This window comes from Entelurus aequoreus, linkage group LG01 (genome assembly GCF_033978785.1).
Source record: "Entelurus aequoreus isolate RoL-2023_Sb linkage group LG01, RoL_Eaeq_v1.1, whole genome shotgun sequence".
Classification (NCBI taxonomy): domain Eukaryota; kingdom Metazoa; phylum Chordata; class Actinopteri; order Syngnathiformes; family Syngnathidae; genus Entelurus; species Entelurus aequoreus.
In genome coordinates this window covers 64,497,473-64,523,418 of record NC_084731.1, presented here as the reverse complement: position 1 = coordinate 64,523,418, position 25,946 = coordinate 64,497,473, and the positions used below count along the sequence as shown (strand labels likewise).

Genomic DNA, 25,946 nt, shown 5'->3' with positions numbered 1-25,946 from the left:
GAGAATGCCAAGAGTGTGCGAAGAAGTAATCAGAGCGAAGGGTGGCTATTTTGAAGAAACTAGAACATAAAACATGTTTTCAGTTATTTTTACAATGTAAATAGTCATGAAAATAAAGAAAACCCGTTGAATGAGGAGATGGTGTGTCCAAACTTTTGTCCTGTACTGTGTGTCAGGCCTTACAGCCTTTTACACAAACGTTGTCCCACCTATGTTACGCCTCTAAAGTCAACACCAATTCCCTGTTGGAATTCCCGACATTCCCTTCCTACAGACCAGCAACACAACATAGTCTGGGCTTGCAGTGCCAATCATGCATGTCTTAGCTTTGTATTTAAACAAGACTCCAAAAAATGAACTCATGAACTCCGTCAAGACTCAAGACTCAAGACCAGGGGTCCCCAAACTTTTTGACTCGGGGGCCGCATTGGGTTAAAACAATTTGGCCGGGGGCCGGGCTGTATATATATATATATATATATATATATATATATATATATATATATATATATATATATATATATATATATATATATATATATATATATATATATATATATATATATATATATATATATATATATATATATATACAGTATATATATATATATATACAGTATATATATATATATATATATATATATATATATATATATATATATATATATATATATATATATATATATATATATATACATATATATATACTGTATATATATATATATGTATATATTAGATATATAGATATATATAGATAGATAGATATATATATATACGTTATCGATGAGAAAATGCATTTTTAGACAATATGATTTGCCTGAGCGGCTAGGAGACACCGTGAGTAGCAAGCGGTACAAAGTGGATAAGAAAAGACAGAAAAAAAAAAGGAAAAAAAAGTGAAAACAATGTCTTTATTTTTGTTTTTTAATACCAGGGACTTCCCGCGGGCCTGATTTTGGACGCTGGCGAGCCGGATCGCCCACGGGCCGTAGTTTGGGGACCCCTGCTCAAGACTCAAGACTCAAGGGCTTTGCTGGTTCGGCATGTGTTGGTTCGCATCTGGTCTACGCTTGAACCGTGGACAGATCTTGCGTAAGCGTCCAGAAATTCCACGGCTTCAAACAAACCGCGTGTGCATTTGTTTGGCTTCAGTGGAAATGTACTAATGCAAATCAGTTCTGCAGGGATGTTGTCCCAAAAAAAACCACGGCATTGCTCCAAAGACATTATCATTAACTGGCTTTGCTTTTGCAGAAGTTACAGTTGTCTCCATACCAATATGTTGGTACCGGTTCCGGTACCAAAATGTATTTAAATACTTTTATTAATAAAGGGGACCACCAAAAAATGGCATTATTATCTTTATTTGAACAAAAAATCTTAGGGTACATGAAACATATATTTATTATTGTAATTTAGTCCTTAAAAAAAATAGTAAACATACTAGACAACTTGTCTTTTAGTAGTAAGTAAACAAACAAAGACTCCTAATTAGTCTGCTGACGTATGCAGTAACATATTGTGTCATTTAGCATTCTATTATTTTGACAACATTATGAGGGACAAACTGTAAAAATGGATTATTAATCTACTTGTTCATTTACTGTTAATATCTGCTTATTTTCTGTTTTAACATTTTCTATCTACACTTCTTTTAAAATGTAATAATCACTTATTCTTCTCTTCTTTGATACTTTACATTAGTTTTGGATGATACCACACATTTAGGTATCGATCCGATACCAAGTAGTTACAGGATCATACATTGGTCATATTCAAAGTCCTCATGTGTCCAGGGACGTATTTACTGACTTTATAAACATAATATAAATGTTGAAAAAACGAAGGAAAATGTTGTGATGCTAAAAAATATTGATGTAATCATAGTAGTATCGACTAGATACGCTCCTGTACTTAGTATCATTACAGTGGATGTCAGGTGTAGATCAACCCATGGCATTTGTTTACATTGTGACGCCGGTGAGCTATTGTATTGCATGTGTGATACATCACACATGCATGCATACAACATGATACATCACACATGCATGCATACGACATGATACATCACACATGCATGCATACAACATGATACATCACACATGCATGCATACAACATGATACATCACACATGCATGCATACAACATGATACATCACACATGCATGCATACAACATGATACATCACACATGCATGCATACAACATGATACATCACACATACATGCATACAGCATGATACATCACACATGCATGCATACAACATGATACATCACACATGCACGTGTACAACATGATACATCACAATTTCCAGTTTCTCTTTTCAACATGTTGGAAAAGGAGTAGGAAGAAGCAGAGCTTATTTAATCCTACCACTTTTCTTTTACATAACAGTTGCTAAAACTTGTGTTCATTTCCTGTTCTCAATTTATTCACAATATACTCCGTAAGTAATCACAATTAAAATAAATAAATACATAAATAATACTCGGGGAAGTAAGTTATATTTCATATGGTGAGATGAGTAAGATGATGTAGAAAATGAATGGATGGATGAAATAAATGTAGAATGTTTATCATGGTTCTTCTTCTTTGTACTTTGTAAACACTTTAAGTTTGAAGAGTTTCTTGAAGTGGATCATATTAGTACACTGTTTGATTTCTTTGTTAAATCCATTCCATCATTTAATTCCACATACTGATATACTGAAGGTTTTAAGTGTTGTACGTGTGTACAAATGTTTTAAATTACATGTTTCTCTAAGATTATATGTCTCCTCTTTTGTTGAGAAGAATTGTTGTATATTCTTGGCTAGCAGATTATAGTTTGCTTTGTGTATAATTTTAGCTGTTTGCAAATTCACTTGTCATGGAATTTCAGTATGTTTGATTCAATAAATAAAGGGTTTGTATGTTCTCTATATCCAACATTGTGGCCCGCAAAGGCCTGGAATGACCAAGCGTCTTTTTGTTTCTAAATGTAGTCAACTTTCTATTTGGACGGACAAAAATACATAATAAATAATCTGCAATTTCATATTTTAAACTGAATCTAATTTTGCAACAAATATTACATTATCATACAATCCAAACATCAAAATAAGTACTTCAATATCTGCTTGACTCATGATTTTGAAGCAACTTATCCATCAAATTGTACAATGTAGAAATTATTTTTCGGTAAAAAACTGGTAGCTCAGTTGCCATAATTTTACCCTAAAACAAAAAAATGCGTAATATTGTTTTGCCATTTACAGTAACACACCGTAAAAACAACGACCGTAGGTTTTACAGTAAAACAGTGGTACTGTTTTTCCCATTTACATTTACAGTAATAAACAATTTATGGTAAAATTTCGGCAGCTAAACTTTGCTCTAAAATCTACATATTTTTTCTTACAGTGTACGTATTAATATATAACAATAAATAATTCTGTAATTAAAAGCAATTTAAAATGTATATATTATTCACTGTTACAAGTGGCCCTATGATGGCAGCCATAACTGTGATGTGGCCCCCAATGAAAACCAGTTTGACATCCCTGGCCTAGAACAGTATGGGGCGTTTTTCTTCCAGAGAGGCAAAACGCCGCCCAGAACGCTTTGACAACAGACACTCGCTTGACCACCACTTCCTGCCTCGCATATTTAAAGAGCCAAATGTGACGTCAGGTGAATACAACATCTAAAAAAAATCAACACACCACCAATAACGCTCCATTAACCTGTGTACTACCGAGCTATAGCTATAAATCTTCATCCGGATTGTAGAAGGTAGTTGTAGAGAAGTTGGTCACCTTTGAAATAACAAGCTCAATGAGAGTACAAGTTGTGTGCTGAAAGATACAACCTTCCCAGTGAGCGTGGACATTGTAACTCACGGTTTTATTTCTTATTTTGTCCATGAAATTACGCAATAGCTTGTTAACCCCCCAGTCTGCCACGATTGGTGGTAGCAACAGAACATGGACTCTATTTTGTTGCTGACAAAAATAGTTGGGGTTGATTCTGAAAATGACCAAAATACTGTAAATATTACATGTTGTTATGAATGTGTTTGCTACTCTGCGGTCACAGCATGCATAGAAAACATTGCTGGAGGTTTTTAGATGGCTTTATAGGCGGAATAGATGACTCACCATTACCTGCATTGTTAGCCGCCTCATACTAGAAGTGTTTTACTATTTAGAAAGCACAGGAAAAGCAACGACATGTGTGTTCTTGTCTTGCATAAGGATTGAAGTGCAGTTTTACTTTAAAGAGGAACTACATTTTTTGGGGGGGAATTGTGAAAGACAAGAACACATGTTTTTTGGGGGGGATTTTAAAGATGAAAACTTATTTTTTTGGACAAATGAGAATTCTCAACCTTATCTTTTTTGAATCTGAATATACCAAGGATGAAGTACTGCTTCTAGAAGCCAGCACAAAGGAAGAGTGAGACTTTGGAGTAGACGGAAGCCGAGAGAGTGAGGTGAAAGTGCCTCGAAGCTGCAAAATGTGGAACTTAAAGTCGAGCTATTTCGACATAAACGGAGTGCTTACCCGAATAAACCGGGGAAAAAAACGTCCCTGGCCAGCTGGCCGTCGAGTGAGTCACACTTTATATTGATCATACTACACGCAGCACGCCATACATGCTATACACAAAACATGACACTTTACAGATCCAGTGATATGATTGTTCATGTTTTTCACTTAGTACAGATTGGTGTCCTATCACAGTGTTGTGCATTACACACTCAAACACATTGCAGAAGCGAGCTTATCTCTTTCCGTAGTCAGCTTTTACGGCTAATACCGAATCACGTTGATGTGTTAGTACGCTAGAAAAATAGTTCCTCAGTGTTCGCTCTTACAATAACAATGTTGCTACAGTTTGTTATGCATGTTACACAACGTAAATGAAGTATTGTTGATGCTTTTTGAATGCATTTTTAAAGTGATTTAGAGGTAAAATTGATTATGAAGTATTGTTGACGCTTTTTGAATGCATTTTTAAAGTGATTTAGAGGTAAAATTGATTATTTTGAAGTATTGTTGATGCTTTTTGAATGCATTTTTAAAGTGATTTAGAGGTCAAATTGATTATTTTGAAGTATTGTTGATACTTTTTGAATGCATTTTTAAAGTGATTTAGAGGTCAAATTGATTATTTTGAAGTATTGTTGATGCTTTTTGAATGCATTTTTAAAGTGATTTAGAGGTAAAATGGATTATTATGAAGTATTGTTGACGCTTTTTGAATGCATTTTTAAAGTCATTCAGAGGTGAAATTGATTATTCTAATTAGCTGCATTGCCAGCAACCTAGATCAAGCCGATTTTTACATGTGAGAATGCAAAAAAGAAAAAACTTTTGTCTTCTTGTCTCTCATAATGGGCAAAATGCCCCAAAAAAGTGCAGTTCCTCTTTCAGCAAGCACTCATTTATTCAAAGGCTAAAAAGATCCAAAGTACAGCGTGTGGTGTTTGTCTCCAAATAGCAACGTTCAGATGCACTCTTTGAGAGTCGTTGGCTCCGTCGACACCCGCCATCGTCCATCCACTTGGCGACGGCTGTGTTTTGCAAACAGCACTTGACCCACTTTACTGCGACTGAGACAATAAACACAGAGAAATGATCGCCCACGCACCGCGTTTGTTTTCAAAATGAATCCAGCTGCACGAAGTACGTGCTTTGTCAACAGCACCCGGCAGATGCTTCTAGCAGGAGTTTTGGCAGAAATCAAAAGAGTGACGAGGAAGTGATGTTTTCTGCCAAAGGGAGCTGAGATGATGAGTGAAGAGGTGATGACTGGAAGGAAGCTACTGGAACGTTCACTTCCCCAGAGAAATGAGCACCTATGAATACAGTATTGTAATGTATAAAAAGTGTGCGTTTTTATCTTGTTTTACTTTGCTTTATAAAAACAACTTTGACACAACATTAAACATTTAAATATACGCTATACCAGTACTAGTATAGTAACGCGATACTAATGAATCATATTCGGTACCATGCCGCCTCTAAAAAGTACCGGTTCCCCTCCCTCGTTATTTTAATGGGCATTGCTGGTTTTACGAGCAGAGGAGCATGTTCGCCAGCGCACACACACGGAGTACTTACAAGCAGACACAGTGTGTAGACAGAAAAGGGAGAATGGACACATTTTGGTGTAAAAAGTAAAGATAAAGGTGAAGTTATAACACTGAAACTTTTTTTTAGAAATGGCTAACTAGCTAGCGATTAACGTCCAGCCGCAGTCGGCAGTGTTTTAGCTACTTCTAAATCACTAATCCTATCCTCCATGGCGACAAATAAAGTATGTTTCTTACAAGTAGCATTATCACTGGAGGAGGAGGAATAGATAAACATGCTTCACTACACACCGTAGGAGGATACAATAGCTCACCAGCGTCACAATGTAAACAAACGCCATGGGTGGATTTACACCTGACATCCACTGTAATGATACCAAGTACAGGAGTATATCTAGTCGATACTACTATGATTACATCGATATTTTTTAGCATCACAAAATATTTTTTTCATTTTAAATTCATATTATGTTTATAAACTCAGCAAATATGTCCCTGGACACATGAGGACTTTGAATATGACCAATGTATGATCCTGTAACTACTTGGTATCGGATCAATACCTAAATGTGTGGTATCATCCAACACTAATGTCAAGTATCAAAGAAGAGAAGAATAAGTGATTATTACATTTTAACAGAAGTGTAGATCGAACATGTTGAAACAGAAAATAAGCAGATATTAACAGTAAATGAACAAGTAGATTAATAATCCATTTTCACAGTTTGTCCCTCATAACTTAGACAAAATAATAGGTGGATAAATGACACAATATGTTACTGCATACGTCAGCAGACTAATTAGGAGTCTTTGTTTGTTTACTTACTACTAAAAGACAAGTTGTCTAGTATGTTCACTATTTTATTTAAGGACTAAATTACAACAATAAACATATGTTTCAAGTACCCTAAGATTTTTTGTTCAAATAAAGACAATAAGGACATTTTTTGGTGGTCCCCTTTATTTAGAAAAGTATCGAAATACATTTTGGTACCGGTACCAAAATATTGGTATTGTACAACCCTAGTCCATCGTTTGGCCGTTGACAGGAGAAATGATGAAAGCACTTAGTAGCATAGTCACCACTTTACATGAATGCTTTGCAAAGAAAATACAAGTCTTCATGATTTGCATTAGCTTTGGACGCACTTTGAATATTTCACAAGACTAGGACACCGGGAATCAGATGTTGTCTGAACAATAGTACGTCTGCCAACATATCACAAGGTTTCTAATTTGATGCTTTTTTTTAATGCGACTAATAACAATTTTAAGTCCCGAGACTGCATGCAGATAGTTATTATATGTAATCCAAAGCATAAAATTGTCTGTGTAGACACAATTGTAAACAGTTGACAATACTATTGTTGAAAAGTTGGCATCGACTGTGTAATGTAATCATAACATATAATAATAATAATGCAACACAATAAGCCTATTTTTCATCACTGTTTTATTTTTATAACTATTTTAATTGGGAAGTCAATAGTAATTACAAAATAAAGCAAAAATTGCACTTCAATAAATCTCAAAGTGCAGTCTTTTCTTCCCTAAAAACTATGAATATATTGTTTTTGTGTTTCCAATTGCAATTGTATGAAACTTAGTCATGTCTCTGAACATTGCAACTAATACTTTTTTAATGACATTTCAGGCCTTCATTTTTTCGCAAAATCCATTTAAAGACTTGTAAAGCTTTTTTAATGAGCTGCAGAAACCCTGTATTATATATATATATATATTTTTACTCGTGTAGCTACTTGACCCAACATGGTGCACATACTGCAAGCTCACTGGGTTGTGGTCAGTGTAAATCAACAGTGACGACAAACAGTTGTAAAAGCTGGTCAAACCAGTACCACTGCACACGTGAAGGAAAGAGAGTGCAGTGACAACAACACTTCACAAGGAAACCATCACTTTATGAAACAACCTCTGACTGCAGCTAGCATTTACCTTCCATGCTTGCACATATCATATATACACCTTTCTGTGTTGGGACCAGAGTTGTCCCCATACCAATATTTTGGTACTGGTACCAAAATGTATTTCAAAACGTTCCCAAATAAAGGGGACCAAAAACATTTTTATTATTGTCTTTATTTGAACAAAAAATCTTAGGGTACTTGAAACATATGTTTATTATTGTAATTTAGTCCTTAAATAAAATAGTGAACATACTAGACAACTTGTCTTTTAGTAGTAAGTAAACAAACAAAGACTCCTAATTAGTTTGCTGACGTATGCAGTAACATATTGTGTCATTTATCCACCTATTATTTTGTCTAAGTTATGAGGGACAAACTGTAAAAATTGATTATTAATCTACTTGTTCATTTACTGTTAATATCTGCTTATTTTCTGTTTTAACATGTTCTATCTACACTTCTGTTAAAATGTAATAATCACTTATTCTTCTCTTCTTTGACACGTGACATTAGTTTTGGATGATACCACACATTTATGTATCAATCCGATACCAAGTAGTTACAGGATCATACATTGGTCATATTCAAAGTCCTCATGTGTCCAGGGTCGTATTTACTGACTTTATAAACATAATATACATTTTAAAAAAAGGAAAAAAGATTTTGTGATGATAAAAAATATTGATATAATCATAGTAGTATCGACTAGATACACTCTTGTACTTGGTATCATTACAGGGGATGTCAGGTGTACACCCATGGCGTTTGTTTACATTGTGACGCCGGTGAGCTATTGTATCCTTCTACGGTGTGTAGTGAAGCATGTTTAGCTATTCCTCCTCCTCCAGTGATAATGCTACTTGGAAGAACCTTACTTTATTTGTCGCCATGGAGACGAAGATTAGTGATTTAGAAGTAGCTAAAACACTGCAGACTGCGGATGGACGTTAGCCGCTAGCTAGCTAGCTATGTCTTAAAGCACATCTTCCTGAGGGTGTTTCAGTGTTATAACTTCACCTTTGTCTTTACTTTTTACACCAAAATGCGTCCATTCTCCCTTTTCTGTCTACACACTGTGTCTGCTTGTAAGTACTCCGTGTGTGTGCATTGCCGAACATGCTCCTCTGCTCGTAAAGCCAGCAATGTCACGACGTGACGATAGAGCGCTGTCATGCCCCATCTATCCATTTTCTACCGCCTGTCCCTTTCGGGGTGGCGAGAGACTATCCCAGCTGCATTCGGGCAGTAGGCGGGGTACACCCTGGACAAGTCACCACCTCATCGCAGGGCCAATACAGATAGACAGAAGCGGTACTTTTCAAACAGAGTATAGTACCGTTTTTGATTCATTAGTACCGCGATACTATGTTTGTACTGCGGACGGGCGGTGGTGGTGATGGTTGCTGTGGTACTGCCGGCGGTTGGCGTCGCTGTGTTGGGTTGGAGTGGTTGGGGGACTGTGGCTGGTGTCTGTGCGCTTGTGGGGTTCTGGGGGCTGGCTGGCGTTGGCTTGCCGGCTGGTTTGGGGGCTGGCGTGCGGACGGGGTGCATTGACTTCTTCCCCAGTTGGGGGGCGCCATCCCCTGGCCGGAACTCGTATGGGTACGTTGCTGTGTGGATGGCCGGGATGCGGTGTTTGCATTGGGCATGGGGCTGTGCAGTTTTTCTGCGTTTGGTTGCTGGTATGGGCTCTGCGGGATTGGGTTGGGGCGGGCGGGGGCTGACTTTGTTTGGCGGGGGGTGGGCTCGCGTGGCGTCACGCTAAAGTGGTCTGGTGTGGGTCACGGGCCGTGGGGGCGGCTTCCTGGCCGTAGTTCCTGGTTGTCGGCCGCATGGACTGGGGGGGATGTCCGGGCCCTCTACTCCTCCTACTTATAGCACACACAGTCACTTAAATATAGGACTTTGGGGGGTTGTCCTGCGGGGAGGCATGGCGGGGGGTTGAGGATGCCTCCTATGGGGCTCCAGTCCTCCCGTCTTGTCCCCTGCTCGTCCATCCCTCAATCTTAGCTGCATATTAGACACTTAGGATTTGGAGGGCTCGGCTTGGTTGGGACCCATCAAGACCTTGATGTCCCCCAATTTTAATCGCATTATTAGTTCCCACAAGCATACATATCTCACTCACGCTACAGTACACGCATCAATAGGGACTGGAGGTCGGCTGTAATGGCTGACCTCCTAATTTTAACTACACAGTAGACACTCTGGGGGCCTTGTACACATGCATGTGGGGGGGTTGGGGTTCGGCGCACCCCTCATTGCCTCGTCGGCCGGCGCGGATTCCGGGGACTGTGTTCTGGTGGCCTGCCAGGCTTTTATTAATTTATTATTATTATTATTATTTTTTATGTGTATGTATATATATATATATATATATATATATATATATATATATATATATATATATATATATATATATATATATATATATATATATATATATATATATATATATATATATATATATATATATATATATATATATATATATGTGTATGTGTGTATATACGTATATATATATATATATATATATATGTATTTATTTATTTTTTTATTTATTTTTTTTAATAATTTTTATTATTTACTTACTTTATTTTATTTAATTATTTGTATTTGTTATTTTTAATTTAATTTAATTTGTATTTCATTTTATTATTATTATTATTATTTTTTAATTATTATTATTTTTGTTTAATCTTATTATTTATTTGTGTGTGGCGTCGCGCGGGTCTCGCTTCCTGTTGGGTGGGGTCCGTGCCCGTGTGGCCCGACCTTGCGCTGTGGGGTCTCTGTTGGCGACTTGATGTGGTGGCGGCGCGGCGCCCGTGTCTGGTCTGGATACTGTGTCTCGGTTGTTTGGGCGGTGGTGTGTTTGTGCGGGTTTGGGTTGGGGTGGTGGGGTCTTTTGGTGGGTGGTGGGGGGGGGGGGGGTGTCTCTTGTTTGCGTGTTGGCGTTTGGGCTTGCTGGCGGGCTGGCGCTGGCTGGTGTCTGTGATCCTGTTGGCGTGTGGTTGCCGGTCGCGGGTTTTTTTTGATCGCTTTGATTTGATTGAGTGGTGCTGGCTGTCTGGGGGTGTTGTGGCTGCTGTTTCTGCTGCCGTTTGTTTGTGGTGTGGGCGCCCGTGGCTGCTGGGTCTGGTGCAGGGGGGTGGCTGATGTTGTGACTGGTGGCAGCGCGCGCGCGTCGTGGTTGTCGGGGCTGACAAACTGTGTATATGTATGTGTATGTGTGTGTGTGTGTGTATGTATGTATGTATCAATCAATCAATCAATGTTTATTTATATAGCCCTAAATCACAAGTGTCTCAAAGGGCTGTACAAGCCACAACGACATCCTCGGTACAGAGCCCACATACGGGCAAGGAAAACTCACCCCAGTGGGACGTCAATGTGAATGACTATGAGAAACCTTGGAGAGGACCGCATATGTGGGTAACCCCGTATGTATGTATGTATGTATGTATGTATATACATGTGTATGTGTATGCATGTGTATGTGTACATGTGTATGTTTATGTGTATGTATATATATATGTATGTATATTTCTGGGGGTACGTTCTGGGCCTGCCTGTCGGGTGGGGGGCGGCGCCTCAGGCTACTGCATCCGGACTGCGTGTCTGGAGCTCCTGGGTCCCACCGTCCATCCCTTCCGGGTGCCCGTCTTGGTTGGGGCCTGCTGGGTCTGGTCCCTGCGTCTACTGTGGTAGCTTGGTGCTGCAGGGTATTCCGAGGTGCTGCGAGTCGGCCAGTTGTTGGGGTAGTGACCTTGTGTGTCAGCATGTCTGTGATCTTCTTTTAATTCTTTTTTTTTTTTTTTTTTTTAAATAGATTTAATTATTTATTTATTTATTTTTTTTAAAATATATTTTATTAATATTATTATTATTATTATTATGTATTTATTTATTTTATTTATTTATTCCCCTACCTCAGGGGGGGGACTCGGCGGGGCGGTTACTGGTTGTTCCATCTCCATCGTTGGGGTCCCTGCGGGAGGGGTGGGTGGTTCCTGTGGCCCCGTGCTGGGTGGTCCTGTGGCGGCCGGCTTGGGTGGGGTGGCCGTGGGCTGGCCTCGCCGCGCTCTCCGGGGGTGGGGGGGGGGGGGGCTCGTGGGGGCCCTGTTGCCGGTGGGGCGGGGGCGGTCTTCCCGTCCGGTTGCGGGGGGTCTCCGGGCCCCTCGGGCGGGGCGTCCCGCCTTTCTGTCCGTGTGGGGTGTGGTCTCTCGCTGGCTTGGGGTCTGGCTGCCCCCTGCTTTTCTCGTGCCTTGTCCTCTGCCGGGTGCGTCTGTCTGCGGCCTGCTGCTGGCCCTTGTGCGCGGCGCGGTGGGCCAGGCTCTGGGGTTCCTGTCGCTGTCCGGCTTGGCTGCGTGGGGGCGGTGGCCCCTGGTTCCCTGGGCACTACACCTACTGTTTGTGGGATGGGCTCTCGGGGAGGCTGGGGCCGTACTCTGGCTCCCGCACACACTGGGAGTCAAATGTATTGTACATGCAAATTCACATATACTCACACACATACATACAGACATACATAGGTACCTACGCTCCCACATACATATACAAATAAATACAGTACATATTTACACACTCAAAGTTCGTACATCCACACGCACATTCATAATACAAACATACTGTATACACATACTGTAGATATACATTCACTGTAAAAACATACATATGCACATACTGTACATATACACTCACTGTACAAACACACACACACACATACTACACATATACATTCACTGTACAAACACACACATACATATACTGTACATATACATTCACTGTTCAAACACACATACTGTATACACATACTGTACATATACATTCGCTGTACACACATATACACATACTGTACATATACATTCACTGTACAAGCACACATATACACATACTGTACATATACAAGTACATATGCACACATACACTCATGCACATAATCACGTTTCATCAAACATATATTAACGTTGTTGCCCTAGGGTAAACTGGGTATAACACATGGCACACTGACAAAGCTTAACCTATTGTTATTATAACAATCTACAAGGTTAATGTAGGTTGCTTCTCTTTCTTCCCCTCCATTTTTCTGCATTCTTTCGTATCTCAAGTTATCATTACGTATATGTATTGTTGCATTTGAACAATTGTATTGTTGATAATAAAGGTAAAGTATTGGTATTGTTTATTATCAATAGCACTATTTCTATTGGTATTCATATTGCTCCATTTTTAGTGTAATAATGCTCATTGTCATTCCTGTATTTTTATTTTTATTTTCGCTAACTGCTTATTTGCTATTACTTTTACCATCATATTTGTACATGTCGTATTTGCTGATGTTGCTCTGTTGTTGTTGTTGTTGTTGTTGTGTTTGCTGTTGTTGTTTTTGTCTCTCTGTCTAATCCCCCTCTTGTCCCCACAATTCCCCCCTCTGTTTTCCTTTTTCTCTCTTTCTATCCCCTCCTGCTCCGGCCCGGCTGCACCAAATGATAATATAAATACATTTAATAAAGTCAAAATACAAGTAAGGCAACAAGAGAAGTATCCTACACTTCTCTTTTGTAAAGTAAATCTGAACAGCCGATATGGGCATCTACATCTGCTATATGATTTGCCTGAGAAGCTGGGCAGGACATTATAAAAAAATAAAAATTTTTTAAAAAAGTACCGCGATACTATACTAGTACTGGTATACTGTACAACCTTAATATAAATAGAAAAGAAAACCACATGTTTGCTTGTCTCACATAAAGATTGCAAATTCCCCCCCACCCCCACCCCCCAAAAAAAAAAGTGAAGTTCCTCTTTAAAATGCTGCCTACAGATGATGAGTCTGTGTTAGGACTGTGTTGACCTAGAAGGTTTTAGCCTCGTTATGCAGGGAATGTCCCATTTTGTTGTTTTCGTGTAGTTAGTTTATTCCAAACTGCCAGTTCATTAACATGATTTTCAGGAATTGTTGATCATGGTGAATAATCCCTGCAGGTGTGCTTCTATACTACACAGGTGGTCACTGGAACCAAACTGCAGTTTTTAATTTGCAGCATGATGTTTGGAACAAGATCCTTCTCATCCTCTGCTGTATGAACTGTTGAACCGCAAAGCTTGGAGGCACACACACACACACACACACACACACACACACACACACACGCACACACACACACACACACACACACACAAAAACCTCTCTCCACTCAGTGAAGAATTTGGTCCGTCCGCATGAATTGAAGCCTTTAAAAAAGTGAAGAAGCTTAACAAGAGAGTCTGTGCCGTGGTCTTTGTCAGCGTTCTCACACTCCAGCATGTTGTGGGAATCCACCCACCGTGCTACCAGGACAACAAAAGGTGTGCGGTGTGTAAAGTGACATACCACTTCTGTGCAGCACAGGCTTCATGTTTGTGTGTAAAACCCTGAGGGGAGACCTGGGACCTTTGTGGGTCTTTTTTATCGCCTTTGAAGATGATTATAAAGTATTAATCTCTAAATTTGCATTGTTATTTTTACCACCAGCTATTGAGTGAGTGTACACTGGAGTTCCCCGGGACCCTTTTGTCCCCCACTGACTCCCTTTTGTAATGGCCATTTTTCAATATACTGTATACCTGTTCTATGTGTGAATGTTCAAGCATCCACATATAAGATTCTACACCAAAAATCATATTTTTATTATTATTATTACTTTGTGAATGTCAGAGAATCCACATATAAGATTCTACACAAAAAAATCATATTTTTATTATTAGTATTAGTATTATTATTGTGTGAATGTCCAATCATCCACATATAAGATTTTACACCAAAAATCATATTGTTATTATTATTATTATTATTATTGTTTGAATGCCCAAGCATCCACATGTAAGATTCGACACAAAAAAACATATTTTTATTATTATTATTATTATTATTATTATTTTTATTGTTGTGTGAATGTCGAAGTATCCACATATACGATTTTACACCAAAAAAACATATATGTATTATTATTATTATTATTGTGGAAATGCCCAAGCATCCACATATACGATTCTACACGAAAAATCATATTTGTATTATTATTATTATTATTATTATTATTATTGTGTGAATGTCCAAGCATCAACATATAAGATTCTACACCAAAAATCATCTTTTTATTATTATTATTATTGTGTGAATGCCCTTGCATCCACATATAAGATTCTACATCAAAAATCATCTTTTTATTATTATTATTATTATTATTATTATTGTTATTATTATTATTATTATTATTATTATGTGAATGTCCAAGCATCCACATATAAGATTCTACACCAAAAATCATATTTTTATTATTATTGTTATTATTATTGTGTAAATGTCCAAGCATCCACATATACGATTCTACGCCAAAAAAACATATATGTATTATTATTATTATATTTTGGAAATGCCCAAGCATCCACATATAAGATTCTACACCAAAAATCATATTTTTATTATTATTATTATTATTATTATTATTGTTATTATTATTATTATTATTATTATTATTATTATTATTATTATTATTATTATTGTGTGAATGTCCAAGCATCCACGTATACGATTCTACACCAAATAAACATATATGTATTATCATTATTATTATTATTATTATTGTTGTGGAAATGCCCAAGTATCCACATATAAGATTCTATACCAAAAATCATATATGTATTATTATTATTATTATTGTGTAAATGTCCAAGCATCCACATATACGATTCTACGCCAAAAAAACATATATGTATAATTATTATTATATTTTGGAAATGCCCAAGCATCCACATATAAGATTCTACACCAAAAATCGTATTTTTATTATTATTATTATTATTGTTATTATTATTATTATTATTATTATTATTATTATTGTGTGAATGTCCAAGCATCCACATATACGATTCTACACCAAATAAACATATATGTATTATTATTATTGTTATTATTATTGTTGTGGAAATGCCCAAGTATCCACATATAAGATTCTATACCAAAAATCATATTTTTATTATTATTATTATTATTGTGTGAATGCCCAAGCATCCACATATAAGATTATACACCAAAAATCATCTTTTTATTATTATTATTATTATTATTATTACTATTATTATTGTGTGAATGTCCAAGCATCCACATATAAGATTCTACACCAAAAATCATCTTTTTATTATTATTATTATTATTATGTTAGAGTTAGAGTTAGAGTTAGAGTTTGAGTTTATTTTGAACATGCAAGCATACAACATGATACATCACAATTTCCAGTTTCTCTTTTGAACATGTTCGAAAAGGAGTAGGAAGAAGCAGAGTTTATTTAATCCTACCCCTTTTCTTTACATAACAGCTGCTGAAACTTTTTTATTCACTTCCTGTTCTGAATTTATTCACAATAACTCCATAGGTAATCACAATAAAAATAAATAAATAAATAATAGTAAGAATTTAATAATAATAATTGGTGAAGTAAGTCATATTTCATGTGATGAGATAAGTAAGATTACTTTAAGAATGAATGAATGGATGGATGAAATAAATTGAGAATGTTTGTCATGGTTCTTCTTCTTTGTACTTTGTAAACACTTTAAGTTTGAAGAGTTTCTTGAAGTGGATCATATTAGTACATTGTTTGATTGCTTTGCTTAATCCATTCCATAATTTAATTCCACATATTGATATACTGAAGGTCTTAAGTGTTGTAAGTGCGTACAAATGTTTTAAATGAAATTTTTCTCTAAGATTATATTTCTCCTCTTTTGTTGAGAAGAATTGTTGTATATTCTTGGGTAGCAGGTTATTGTTTGCTTTGTGCATAATTTTAGCTGTTTGCAAATTCACTATGTCGTGGAATTTCAGTATCTTTGATTCAATAAATAAAGGATTTGTATGTTCTCTATATCCAACATTATGTATTATTCTAACTGATCTTTTTTGTAACACCGTTAATGAATGAAGTGTACTTTTGTAAATATTTCCCCATATTTCTACACAGTAGCTCAGATATGGTAACACTAGTGAGCAGTAGAGAATATGAAGTGATTTTTTGTCTAGAACATGTTTTGCTTTATTCATTATTGATGTGTTTCTTGCTACTTTATGTTGTATATTTTTTACGTGAGATTTCCAGTTCAATTTATCATCAATCATTATACCTAGAAATTTGGTTTCATTTACTCTTTCAATTTATTTTCCGTCTATTTGTATTTATGTTTGACTTTCTCTACTACTGTTACCAAATAGCATTATTTTAGTTTTGCTGAGATTCAACGATAATCTATTTTTGTCAAACCATCTTTTTAATTTGTTAATTTCTTCTGTTATTATTTGTATTATCTCCTGTGTGTTCTCTCCTGAACAAAACGCTGTTGTATCATCCGCAAATAATACTAACTTTAAATCTTTTGTAACTTTACAAATGTCATTTATATAGAGATTGAATAATTTAGGTCCTAATATTGATCCCTGAGGTACACCACAGGATATATTTAGCGTTGTAGACATGTGTTCGCCTAGCTTCACGTATTGTCTCCTGTTCGTTAGATAACTTCTTATCCAGTTTAAGACTAACCCTCTGATGCCATATCGTTCTAGTTTTTTGATTAAAATATTGTGATTAATTGTGTCAAATGCTTTAGTTAGATCCATAAAAACTGCCGCTGCACATTTTTTACTGTCTATTGCATTGGTAATTTCCTCTGTTATTTCAATTAAAGCCATTGAAGTTGAGACATTAGCTCTGTATCCATATTGGTTCTCTTCGAGTATTCTATTTTTATTTATGAAACTCTCTAATCTGTTATTAAACAGTTTTTCAATGATTTTAGAAAATTGTGGAAGTAAAGAAACAGGTCTATAATTTATAAATTGATGTTTATCTCCAGTCTTATAAATTGGTGCAACTTTAGCTATTTTCATTTTGTTTGGGAATGTACCTGTTTGAAATGATAGATTACTAATATACATTAATGGTCCTGAGATCTCTTCTATAACCTTTTTTATCATTTCCATATCAATTCCATTACAATCAGTTGAAGTCTTAGATTTACATTTTTTCACGATTGTAACTATTTCCTCCTGTGTCACATTACTGAGGAACATGGAGTTGGGATTTCGCTCTATGGTATCATTATATTCCTCAATTGGAACTGGGTCTGGAATCCTTTCTTCCAATTTTGGTCCAATATTTACAAAATAATTATTGAAGCTTTCAACTACTTCCTTTATGTTGTCATTTTTTTTTATTTCCGTCTAAAAAGTACTGAGGGTAGTCCCTCTTTGTGCCATTTTTAATAATGCTATTGAGGATGCCCCATGTTGCTCTCATATTATTTTTGTTCCTGTACAATAATTCACTGTAATATTCTTTTCTACATGATCGTAGTATATCTGTTAACTTGTTTTTATACTTTTTGTACTTAATTTCTGCCTCTATAGTTCTTTGTGCTATAAATTCTCTATATAGTGTATTCTTCTTTTTACAAGCATTTTTTAATCCTTTTGTCATCCATGGTTGATTATTCTTTCTCTGCTTGTTACTGAGTTGTATCCATGGACAATGTTTGTCATAAAGTATTATGAACTTCTTTAAGAAATGTTCATATGCTTCATCAACCTCTTTTTCATTGTACACATTGTCCCAATCTTGCTTTTGTAGCTCACTTTTGAAAGCAGTCATCATGTGAATGTCCAAGTATCCACATATAAGATTCTACACCAAAATTCATCTTTTTATTATTATAATTATTATGTGAATGTCCAAGCATCCATATATACGATTCTACACCAAAAAAACATATATGCATTATTATTATTATTATTATTATTATTATTATTGTGGAAATGCCCAAGCATCCACATATAAGATTCTACACCAAAAATCATATTTTTATTATTATTATTACTGTGTGAATGTCAGAGAATCCACATATACGATTCTACACCCCAAAAAATCATCTTATTATTATTATTATTGTGTGAATGTCCAAGTATCCACATATAAGATTCTACACCAAAAATCATCTTTTTATTATTATTATTACTGTGTGAATGTCAGAGAATCCACATATAAGATTCTACACCCAAAAAAATCATGTTATTATTATCATCATTGTGTGACTGTCCAAGTATCCACATACAAGATTCTACACCAAAAAAAAAATCATATTTTTATTATTATTACTATTATTGTGTGAATGTCCAAGAATCCACATATAAGATTCTACACCAAACAATCGTCTATTTATTATTATTCCGCTGCAAAAGTTTGGCGCGCTTTCATCCGATAAGATTCGTTCAAGTATCACAACGTTTGGCTCGACCGGGAATCGTGATCTCCCCAAATAAATATTTTGAAAATATCCCATATTAACCATAATTTCCCGTTCCCTCACATTTTGCCCATTGAAAATGAATGGGCCAATTTTCAAACATACACAACACCATTTTCCCAGTTTTAAAAAATGTCCAGAAATTCCCAGAATTCCAGGTGGTCCTGAGCCCTATTTTCAACTCTTCCTGGAAAGTTTTCACAGTCAACATTTCTCAACCATTTTTCATCATTCCACCTTCAAAACATTTCTCTGAGTTGGGACAACAAGTGCTTCAATTTCCGGGTTTCCTCAAAATTCCGAAATACCCATTCTCAAATCCAACTGTTACTACGTCAACATTTTTCAACCGTTTTGAAAAATTCCAACACCAACCCATTCATATCATCTAGGACAATTGTGCAAATATCAATATTTTCAAAGATTCCCGGTTTTCCATAAATTTCCAGGAAACTCCCATTCAAATATTCTGTTTTACAATGCCCTAAATTCAACAAATTTTGCATCATTTTTACACCCGATTCCGACCTTTCAACCATCCACCCACACTACTCTTCCCATATATCTAACACAAAACATGTTTTACCTTTCCCAAAATACCCGGTTTTCCCTGAATTTTCTCCCCATTGACAATAAATGGGCATTATACTATATTATACATAATATCTACTGCATATCCCACATTTCTCCTCCGATTTGAACTGTTCCAACATCCACACACTCCACTCACCCTGGACATTCAAGCCAGCATGTTTTCCGGTTCCGAAAATTCCCGGATTACCCGGTTTTCCTGGATTTACCAGGAATTTCCCCTCATTGAAAATAAATGGGCAATATACAAACCTCTCCATATCCCACATTTATCTTCCGATTCGAACCGTTCCAACATCCACACACTCCACTCACCTTGGACAATCAAACTACCATCTTCCAAGTTCAAAAGAATTCCAGAAATTGCCAGAATTCCAGGTGGTCCGGAGCCCCATTTTTTACCTCTTCCTGGAAAGTTTTCAGTCTACATTTCTCAACCATTTTTAACCATTCCGCGCTCATCGACGCACATCGGGTATTCACGCGCAATTACCATCGGAATTGCAAATTCTAGTTTACAATACTTTTTCCCTGAAAACCAAGTTATTCCAAGCATTCCACTTTAAAAGAAAAGCAAATCCTATTAGAGGTGTAATTTGAGTCCTCGACCACTAGATACCCCCACCATATATTCATATTAGACGCATGCTTGCTTACATGTCATAAAAACGATGTTGGTGACTTGGTAGTGACATAAAAGTTGTGTGCATGCAGTTACAAAATTATTCTGCGTGGGTGCACAAAACATATGTATTCTTTGACAAAAAGGGCATAAAACATTAAAATAAACAAAAAAAAACTATATATCGACAGATAGATCTGAAGTTAATGTAGACCAGGGGTGCACATTACGTGGATGGCGAACTAGCTGTGGATGGTGGAGGGAGTGTCAGTCCCTCACCAGCCAGGCATTAAAAAAATAGACCTAAAAATGATGGATCATCAGTCATCACCAAGACGTGAGTTTGGTCACTTGATTGACATTCACAGCACCCGAGGGTCTTGTGAGATCATTATTAAGAAAAAACGACCGACAGGAAGGCGAGAAACACTTTTTATTTCAACCTGCTGTCAAAACTCTAAAGACCGACCGCACAAGTTCCTGTCTCCACAATAAAAGCCCTTGCTTCATCCTGCCTGCGCTAACAAAAATAAGAGTCTCAGAAAGCTGGCGCGCACAAGCTAGCGAGCTACGGAGTTTGCCTGCCAATGTATTTCTTGTAAAGTGCATAAAAAGGACTATGCAAGCTGGACGAACAAAAAGCAAGCACTTTCATGTGGTATTGGACAGAAAGGAGGACTTTTTTTTCTCCTCCATTTGCAAATGTGGACGTTATCATCACTACTGTCTGATTCCAATAAATGCAAGTCATCACAATCATACCAATCACAATCATACAATCAATTGAGTATAAGTTGAAAAGGATTTGCAAATCATTATATTCTCTTTTTGTTGACCATTTACACAACGTGACAACCTCACTGCTTTTGGCTTTTGTAGTTCAAACTCTGAAGTTTGAGGTCGCCAAAGTCATTGCATCAGAAAAAACAGGACAAAAATCACACAAAAATAACGAAGTGAAAAAGTAAAATAGGAAAAATTAATTACTAAAAAACACTATTAGAATAAAACATAATTCATAACTCAGTTACCGTATTTTTTGGACTTAAAGTCCTTTAATTTTCTCAAAAGTCTTATATCTTATAACCCGATGCGCCTCATGTACGTACTAATTCTGGTTGTGCTTAGCGATCTCAAAGCAATTTTATTTGGTACACGGTGTAATAAGTGTGACCAGTAGATGGCAGTCATACATAAGAGATACGTATGAACTGCAGGTTGACGCCGGTTCAATAAATGACGCTTGCAAGTACTCGCAAGCAAGCAACACCAAAACGTTGATGTTTTATTGAGAATATAGAACCTTACACACGGCGCTCAAAAATATGTCAAAATGTTTTAGCACGACTTTGGTAAGCTACGAAGCCGCATTGCTTGATTGTCGGAGCATTACGACTGCCATAGTCAGACGTACTGCGCTTCAATATACGGTATTATTATGCTGTGTGTATAAGGACCACAAAATATTAGGAGACATTATCTGGGGTTTTGTATATTATGCTAAACCAACTTTTCTTGTCTGATTCCAATCAATGCAAGTCATCACAATCACACCAACTTATATTCTTGTCTTCATGACAGAAACATGCTAGTATCATCATTAAACACCTTTAACTTGTTAACCTCTCTTTCATAAATAGATCAATATAAATGACATATGTGAATGATCCCCTCCACCTGGTACATTAAAAAGTAGCTGGCCTGCAGAAGATACAGGTGTTGAAGTGAAAGAAAACATGGATACATACAGTACGAGCTACTTTTCTGGCTATCAGGAGCACATTTGGAGGCTCCCAAATGGTTAAATGTAGGATGTGAGGACCTCTGCAGTTGAGTCCAACACTTGAGAAACAAAGAGACCAACATGCCCACACCAGACACTCCACGGTTTTCTCCCACTGGGTCAGTGGAGCCTCGCAATTGTCCAACAACAAAGAGAGGAATACTTTACCATCTTTACTGCCGTCTCTGCTCTACGGGGTAGGAACTTGTGTCATAATCCTCGCCACAGAAGACCTGCAACTGAGAGACCTGCCATGTTTTGCTGTGGCAACATGTCACCTACTGGACTATTTCCACATGGCTGTCCTTGTGGAACGCTAACCAAAAAGCCACCTGGTTTCCTCACAGGCTTCCTCCCGACTGCAGGAGAGAAGCAAGGCAAAAAGTTGCCTTGTTCTTGTCCCTCGGCTTGTCCATGCCCAGGGGTGTTTGGAGCAAGTTGGGGGCGAGAGAGGGACAGAGAGAAAAAGAGAGAGAGAGAGAGAGAGAGAGAGAGAGAGAGAGAGAGAGAGAGAGAGAGAGAGAGAGAGAGAGAGAGAGAGAGAGAGAGAGAGAGGGAGGGGGGTTGTTGGAGAAGGGGGAGGAGGAAAGAAAAAAAAAAACCTTTTTGGAGGAAATCCCCCTGAAGGATTTTCAATTGCTTCTCTCCCACATTCACACGTATCACACGCCCTCAGACATGATATCGCCCAAAGTGCACAAACACTGATGGCGATACCACATGTTTTCTTTACCATCCGGTCAAATCCGGGCATCGGCGATACCGATGCGTTGTGCAAACATACCTGTTGTGTCTGGAAAAAGTGGTGTATTTAAAAAAACAACAACAACAACAAAGCTCATAGCGTTAAGAATGCAGGGTTGTTTACAAAACCCCCCAAAAGCAGTGAAGTTGTCACGTTGTGTAAATGGTAAATAAAAAGAGAATACAATGATTTGCAAATCCTTTTCAACTTATATTCAATTGAATAGACTGCAAAGACAAGATATTTAACGTCAGAACTGGAAAACGTTGTTATTTTTTGCAAATATTAGCTCATTTGGAATTTGATGCCTGCGACATGTTTAAAAAAAAGCTGGCACAAGTGGCAAAAAAGACTGAGAGAGTTGAGGAATGCTCATCAAAGACTTATTTGTAACATCCCACAGGTGAACAGGCTAATTGGGAACAGGAGGGTGCCATGATTTGGTATAAAAGCAGCTTACGTGAAATGCTAGGTCATTCGCAAACAAGGATGGGGCGAGGGTCACCACTTTGTCCACAAATGCCTGAGCAAATTGTTTAAGAACAACATTACTCAACCAGCTATTGCAAGGAATTTAGGGATTTCACCATTTAATATCATCAAAAGGTTCAGAGAATCTGGAGAAATCACTGCAGGTAAGCGATGATATTACGGACCTTGGATCCCTCAGGCGGTACTGCATCAAAAAGCGACATCAGTGCGTAAATGATATCACCACATGGGCTCTGGAACACTTCAGAAAACCACTGTCAGTAACTACAGTTGGTCGCTACGTCTGTACGTGCAAGTTAAAACTCTACTATGCAAAGTCAAAGCCATTTATCAACAACACCCAGAAACTCTTCGCTGGGCCCTAGCTCATCTATGATGGACTGATGCAAAGTGGAAAAGTGTTCTGTGGTCTGACAAGTCCACATTTCAAGTTGTTTTTGGAAACTGTGGACGTCGTGTCCTCCGGACCAATGAGGAAAAGAACCATCTGGACTGTTCAAGGCGCAAAGTGTAAAAGCCAGAATCTGTGATGGTATGGGGGTGTATTAGTGCCCAAGGCATGGGTAACTTACACATCTGTGAAGCCACCAATAATGATGAAAGGTACATACAGGATTTGGAGCAACATATGTTGCCATCCAAGCAACGTCTTTTTCATGGACGCCCCTGCTTATTTCAGCAAGTCAATGCCAAGCCACGTGTTACAACAATGTGGCTTCGTAGTAAAAGAGCGCGGGTACTAGACTGGCCTGCCTGTAGTCCAGACCTGTCTCCCATTGAAAATGTGTGGTGCAATATGAAGGTTAAAATAGCAGAAGGGAGACTGTTGAACAACTTAAGCTGTACATCAAACAAGAATGGGAAATAATTCCACTTCAAAAATGTGTCTCCTCAGTTCCCAAACCTTTACTGAGTGTTGTTAAAAGGAAAGGCCATGTAACACAGTGGAAAAATGCCCCTCTGACAACTTTTTTGCACTGTGTTGCTGCCATTAAATTCTAAGTTCATGATTATTTGCATAAAAAAATAAAGTTTCTCAGTGTGAACATGAAATATATTTTCTTGGCAGTCTATTCAATTGAATATAAGTTGAAAAGGATTTGCAAATCATTGTATTAACTTTTTATTTACCATTTACACAACGTGACAACCTCACTGCTTTTGGCATTTGTAGTTCAAACTCTGAAGTTTGAGGTCGCTAAAGTCATTGCATCAGAAAAAAACAGGACAAAAATTACACAAAAATAACAAAGTAAACAAGTAAAATAAGAAAAATCAATGACTAAAAACATAACTCAGTTACCGTAATTTTTGGACTTAAAGTCCTTTAATTTTCTCAAAAATCGTATATCTTATAACTCGGTGCGCCTCATGTACATAGTATTTCTCGTTGTGCTTAGCGATCTTAAAGCAATTTTATTTGGTAAATGGTGTAATAAGTGTGACCAGTAGATGGCAGTCATACATAAGAGATACGTGTGAACTGCAGGTTGACGGCGGTTCAATAAATGATGCTAGCAAGTACTCGCAAGCAAGCAACACCAAAACGTTGATGTTTTATTGAGAATATAGAACCTTACACACGGCGCTCAAAAATATGTCAAAATGTTTTAGCACGACTTTGGTAAACTATGAAGCCGCATTGCTTGATTGTCGGAGCATTACGACTGCCACAGTCAGACGTACTGCGCTTCAACATACGGTATTATTATGCTGTGTGTATAAGAACCACAAAATATTAGGAGACATTATCTAGGGTTTTGTTTCGGAATATTATGAAAATTCCCAGATTACCCGGTTTTCCCGGAATTACCAGGCATTTCCTCCTTTTGAAAATAATTGGGCAATATACAAACCTCTCCATATCCCACATTTCTCAACTGATTCCAACCGTTCCAACATGCACACACTCCACTCACCTTGGACAATCAAACTACCATTTTCCAAGTTCAAAAGAATTCCAGAAGTTTCCAGAATTCCAGGTGGTCCGCAGCCCTATTTTTTACCTCTTACTGGAAAGTTTTCGCAGTCCACATTTCTCCACCATTTTTAACCATTCCACCTTCAAAACACTCCTCTGAGTTGGGAAAACAAATGCCCCTGTTTTTTTTGTACACATTCCCAGTTTTCCCGAAATTCCGATATACCCATTCTCAATTCAAACTTTTACTACGTCAACATTTTTCAACGGATTCCAAAAGTTCCAACACCAACCCATTAATATCATCTAGGACAATTGTGCAAGTATCAACATTTTCAAGATACCCAATTTTCCAGAAATTTCCAGGAAATTCCCATTCGGATGTATTCATAGTTCTACAATGCCCTAAATTCTCCAAATGTCGCGCCATTTTTAAACCCGATTGC

The 25,946-nt window shown here is 37.2% G+C and overlaps 1 protein-coding gene across 3 annotated transcripts in view; it reads right to left on the bottom strand.

Annotated features, from left to right (window-relative positions):
- The window catches only part of LOC133655818 (uncharacterized), a 134,186-nt gene extending 111,412 nt beyond the window's left edge, over positions 1–22,774 (bottom strand). For all 3 annotated transcript variants that reach the window (XM_062056362.1, XM_062056370.1, XM_062056376.1), the window contains exon 1: positions 22,511–22,774. In XM_062056362.1, coding sequence (XP_061912346.1) covers positions 22,511–22,513 — 3 coding nt within the window. In that variant the 5' untranslated portion in view covers positions 22,514–22,774. The remainder of the gene's footprint in view (positions 1–22,510) is intronic.
- Between the last annotated feature and the right edge of the window lie 3,172 nt (positions 22,775–25,946).